This window comes from Xiphophorus couchianus, chromosome 23 (assembly GCF_001444195.1).
Source record: "Xiphophorus couchianus chromosome 23, X_couchianus-1.0, whole genome shotgun sequence".
Lineage (NCBI taxonomy): Eukaryota > Metazoa > Chordata > Actinopteri > Cyprinodontiformes > Poeciliidae > Xiphophorus > Xiphophorus couchianus.
This window is the reverse complement of record NC_040250.1, coordinates 7,363,894-7,369,893: the sequence shown is the minus strand read 5'-3', so window position 1 is coordinate 7,369,893 and position 6,000 is coordinate 7,363,894. Positions and strand designations below refer to the sequence as shown.

At 36.4% G+C, this 6,000-nt stretch overlaps 1 protein-coding gene across 7 annotated transcripts in view; it reads right to left on the bottom strand.

Moving 5' to 3' along the window:
* Positions 1-775: 775 nt before the first annotated feature.
* Positions 776-6,000, bottom strand: part of fgf13a (fibroblast growth factor 13a) — a 102,691-nt gene continuing 97,466 nt past the window's right edge. For all 7 annotated transcript variants that reach the window (XM_028009390.1, XM_028009392.1, XM_028009395.1 and 4 more), the window contains one exon: positions 776-2,692. In XM_028009390.1, coding sequence (XP_027865191.1) covers positions 2,556-2,692 — 137 coding nt within the window. In that variant the 3' untranslated portion in view covers positions 776-2,555. The remainder of the gene's footprint in view (positions 2,693-6,000) is intronic.

Sequence of the window (6,000 nt, the reverse complement as noted above, 5' to 3'; positions counted from 1 at the left end):
ATTTCAAATGAATTCTTTTTTTTTTTTCAAAACCAGCCAATCCAGAAGCACCGTTTACTTTCCTTGGGGTTGATTGAATGCAAACCCGAGAGTGGAGATAAGGAAACTTAAGATTTAAATTTTTGTGGTTCTGCTTAGATGGTTTCCACTGTATGTATTAATTCATATGAACTTATATCTGATGTTTAAACTATTAACTTTTTAGAGGGACCCTGAATTATCTGCAGATTGTAGGTATTCACAGTGAATACAAATACCAGGGGTCCACTGCAATGCAACTTTAAGGTTTAACACAACTAAAAGCATTTTTTTTTATTATGAAATACCCCCTTACCAACTGAAGCTTGATTCACACAGGAATTTCAGGCACTTAACAATTTGGACAAGTTATGTCTGTAACAGTGACTTTATTGATTAATTTATAAATCACATTATAAAACTTTATTTATGATCAATATTATGTTTACTGGTTAAAAGCAGGAACAGATACCAGAAGAAAAGTGCCTATTAAGAAAGGGATGTTTAAGTTACTGTATAATTTGCTAAATCAGCACATATTACTAAATGTAGGTGGAAACTAGAATCTCTGTCCTAAGAGGGATATTGATTTATTTGATTGGATAGTCTCTAAGTTTGCCCAGTTACTGTAATTCTGAGACAAACATTATAAAGCATTAACAGGCAAAGAAAAGAAGAAAATTTAATGGTGTGGACAGTTTAAACCATAGCTGTTCTGAGGAACACACAGCAAAACACAAAGAAGAACATCAGACACTTTTTAAAAGTATATCTTAATATAAACATTTTATTCAGTGCATTTTTGTGTATACAACAAATAATAAACAACTGGAAGCTATTAGACAGCTGTAGTGCCTGTCTGTATATGTTGTTTTATCAGATTTAGCCTGGTAGTTTGGAACACATGATCCAACATGGGTTAATACACATAGCCTACATCATGCAGCTCTAGACCAGTATTTTCCCTGCTTTCTCCCATGCAACAGATAGTTTCACCTAATACAGACCACCTCCAGAAGAAATCAAGAAAAAAGTCTCCCAAAAGCATGTACTAGAAATAAGTCATGTAGCTGAAGGAAAGAGTACGTAGCCCACAAAAAGGGTCCTTTTTGTACATATTTGTGTACATGCCCTGTGCAAGAAAGGGAAGGAGTCTGTTTTGTACTTTTTTGTTTGCTTTTCAGTTTTATAAATTTGACGTTTCCTATAAAATGTTAAGCCACCTAAAAGTCCACAGTATTCCTTTTTTAATAGAAAATATCACCACAATAAGTTACTCAAACACATAACAAGCATCCTGGATAGTTGGGGTAGGGCGGGGTCCTCCACCATCCTCCTATGGTGACATTTATCAGTCAGTAGAAGTAGAGAAAGAAACAAGAATGGCTAACGGGGAGGAGGACTGAAGTATGACACGTGCACAAAGAAGAAACAGATCACGAGGACAAGAGCAAAAGACAGTGTGACACATTGGTAACAGAAGGGAATGGGGACAATAAATAGTCATTCCATTCTTCCATCATTGAGCATATCAGCAAAAAGCAAGACATCGAGCCGGGTTGCCAACAAGTTATGTTTTCTAAACAAAAAACCTTTACTTCCCTTCATCAAAAATGTACAATGAAAAAAGAAACACCCATCTTTATCTCTACTGTATGTTGGCTTGTTTTTTTAGCAGCTTAAAGGGACACTCTTTCAATCTGTCTTTGGTTTGCTGAAACTCATCCTAACAGTAAAGAAACAATGACATGAACAGAGAACAAGAGGAGATTCCAACAAAAACCAGTTAACAATTAAAAACCTCTCAGCTAGTTCAGAAAATTAGCAACAAAAAAAAGTGCAGTTGTGGCATCTCTCAGACAGAAAACAAATTTAAATTAATAAATAAATAAACAAGAGAGCCACACTGCTCCTTATATTTCAGGTCAGTTGAACATAGGCTTCACTTTCCCATGCTGAAGAGCTCAGTCTCTGAGCGTGTGCATTAGGACGCAGGAGAGCTACCATCCGGCTGGCCAGGAGGACGAGGCTGAGCCATGCCAGGGAGTTTATAGGCTTTGTATTCACAGAAGCATGGATGAGATGGTGATCAGGGCTTTTTTTATTGTCCCACTGCAGCCTTTATGGACAAGAATCATTACTGGCTGCCCTGAACACCTGCATATCTACCTTGCTGTCCCTCTGTGACATATGCACAAGTGATTGGTGTTTGCATGACCCAAAAAAGTGATTGAAAAATGACAGTGTCATAGATAAGGATGACTAAACTCATTAACAAAAAAGAATGTGGTAACAATATTAAATAAATATTTGGCAAAAACAAAAATTTGGGTATGACAAGAGTGACCTGTGTGAGATTATGTTTGTTATTCTAGATGCTGCTTTGATGAATACTTTTTTCTGATGATATCTGGGTATTAATGTGTGGATTATTGTCATAGCTAGTCCTGAACCGTTGATCGGCGTCTGCTTGGATTCCCGCTCTATGAGAGGTAAGGTTTCAAGGTTCGGCCCCAGGCCTGGGTTCGGCTTCCGGGCTACGTCGACTCGTTCTGGCTCACGGCTTTGCCTCCGTTGAGGACAGCTGAGGCACTCCGACTTTTGGTGGGTGTGCCGCTGCCAGAGCGTGAGAACTCTGTCAAGTCATGGAGTGATGGCTCCCTGTACATTGCCACTGTGGAGAGACAAGGAAAGGTTAAATCAGACCAAGTCATATCAATATATAGATAGATGTTAACAGTCAAGAAAGTAAGCAACCGCCATTCAACTGTGTAAGCAGAAGTACTTTCTTGGCTGGCATTTGTAAAGAAGTTAATCCAGGAGTGCCATTCATTTTCCTTTGTCCTGATCGGATATATCACCAATATATTAGTGCCTTCTAAGAGGGTTTACACTGTGTGTATTTACTCATAATAAGGTATATTTAGTGTTTGAATTCTATTATAGTTGTAAAAGTTTTTATAAGTCTTTTTCAGATTTAGCTATTGTGGTCCATAACTCCCTCGAATACTGGGGGCAAACTGTGCCATGAAACTCCTTCTGCTTGTGTGTGAAATAAGGCCGGTGGGTTGCCGGTTTGAGTCCCTGTCCATCTGTCTCCATCTTTGTGTTCCTGAGCAAAACACTTCACCTGCAGTACCTGCTGGTGGTGATCAGAGGGACCGGTGGCGCCGGTGCATGGCAGCCTTACTCCTGTCACACTGCCCCAGGACAGCTGTGGCTACAATCCAGTAGCTTGCCACTATCAGTTAGTGAATGTGTGTGTGAATGACTGAATATAGTGTAAAGTGTTTTGGGGTCTTCTGGACTTGATAAAGTGCTATTCAAGTACAAGCCATTTACTAAACACTGCTGCCTTATCTGTGCACCATCTTTTACACCATTTCCTTTCCTGCAAGATTAAAAGTAGTTTCCACTGTATGACTTCCACTCTATACCCAAAGTAATGCACATCTTCACTTGGATCGCAGATTAGCTTTAACATTTGTTTTCCACATCAAAGCTCACACACAATAAAAATCAACATCAAAGAATTTAATATTTTTAAGTAACAATAATAAGTACAATTGGCAAACATTCAAGGATAGAATTTTTGGAGTAAAATACATCAGAAAGATTCCTTTAAAAAGAAAACATATACTATTTAAAAAGAATCTGTGTATCTGTGTCATACTAAATTAAGGCATAGCTGGTGATTTAACTGAAGAAAATAAGGCATTTAGCTGATTCATCAGAATATTCTGAATATATCTGCATATTTCTCTGTATCCTTATTTTATAACACAAACAGGAACACCTCTTGCTGTGTTCACCGACACTCAATATGACGTGATGCCACAGATACACTCTCTACAATGTGCACAAAGAGCCTTAAATCTCCAGCCATGTTGTACCACATTTGCAATCATTTTAAGATGTTAAAATTATTAATACTTATTTTAATAATTGGTGTGTAAACATCTGAATGCGTGCAGCAATTTCACAGTTGATTTTTACTAACGGGTAAAAGTAGTGAAGAATGGAAAAAAACACCTTATATGCCATTCAGTGTGAAACAGGTTATTTTCTTGAAGTAACTTTTGTCTCCTCTACTTAAGAAATGTAATCAAAACAGATATTGTACTCTGCACATTTTTGTGAAATTTTGCTTTAGCAATTTAAGATTAAATTAAGACTTTTTTGCGTATCTTAAGAGTACCTACATGTTCGATTTATTCATATATTTTCAGCCTATTAGAAATGCTCATGGTGCATTAGCATGTTAAAGACAAAAACTACGCAAAGTTTTAAACTGATTTTCAAAGCAGATATTTTAACTTTATCAAAATGTTTAAAAGTTTTAAATAGTTCATGTTAAATATAAAAAAAAATAAATAAAAAGGAAAAATGAATATGCTTTTGTCTGATCAAATTTCCGTTAGGTGTGGCGTATGTTATTTCTTGATACTAAAAGAGCATCCCCATCTTCAAACAATCTTCCAAGTTTTTTTTAGTTGGACAACATTTTATGAAAAGATGATTAGCTAATGCACTTTGATTGTATTGAACTGGATTTGAATTAATAAATAAAAGCAGTCTTGTAGAACCCAAAATTTAATCAGCGCTGTGACAAAACCTTTGTTTTGCATTTATGGTTTACAAATAAACTGAACAGAAAAACTTAAATTGGGTAATTAGATTAGATATACTGAAAGACAGTTTAACAGATTAATCATAATTTTTAAATGTGAAAATGTTAACATTACAGTTAACAGATTTTTGTGAACAATGTATTGTTCTTTGCAAAACTGCTGATTCAAGAGGTCACAGTAAAAAGTGTTGGTGGTGAAGTAAAAAGGAAAAAAACCTATATTCCCACCATGCCATTATAAATTCAAGAGTTGCTAATGGTTGAGCTTTGCTGTGTGTGCAGGACTAACTCAATGTGCATCTCAGCAGCTGCCTTTTCAGGAGAAACATCAGTAATTTGATGTTCACAGTCTTTGGTTTCAGGATGTGTTCAACATCCTGCTGCCTAAAATGCTATTTGATGTTTATTCCTCAGGGGCCTGTGGCTGAAACTGCACATCCAGCCCTTCAGACAGTTCACTTAGACCAGCACTTTTATGTTGCAGCAGCAACCAGAGACCGCACCCCACCCCTTACACACATCAATCATTGGCAGCATTTCACTGTAAACAACTGACCATTGGAAGATAGTTCACAAATAAATATATTCCATGATTATCTTAGTACGGAAATAAACTTAAGTTTATGATTTTAATGTGATGTTACAGTAAGTTTTCATTTTTAAACATGACAAATGAAAAGAAACACCCTACATTAAGCTGTTCAAACTTCCCTATATTTGACCAGCTTCTAGATAAAAACACTTTGTGATTCATATCAGAGCGTGTTGCAAAAAGTGTAAGAGGATTTACATGTTTGGTTTGAATAATGTGAGCTTTACATGCTTTATCCAAAGTGGGAGGAAATGAGAGGCTAAGAGCTGCACCTCAGATACTGGAACCAGTAGAGCAGTGAGTAATGTCAAGAGACGATGGCATCACCAGCGCACAAGAAGCTTCTTAATTGGTGCTCAGTAACGCTGTGGTCGCTGAATCTTTATGAGATGCTGGAAAAAATTATTTCTTTTTCTCTCTCGCTTTGTCCATTTGTGTCTTTGCAGTGGGAAAGTCTTTGTGAATGAATAAATATGACCAAAATATGAATTGTACAAGTAGCATAGTAACATAGAGCATAACTGGTGTTTTTATGTATATTTGATCTGGCATCACAACACAGACTAGAAGAGAATCTTTTGCTTTAGATTTTCTTTTCTTTTTTTTTTTTTTTACTACTAATTGTCTGTAGGGTTTTTTTTTCAGATGCATTTTGGAAAATTATAATTTTGTTAACCTTGTGTTTGAGAAGTCCTGAATAGTGTAGGTATAATATTAACCTTAACTCAGACATGGGCAGTTGAAATTCAGCTGCCAACTT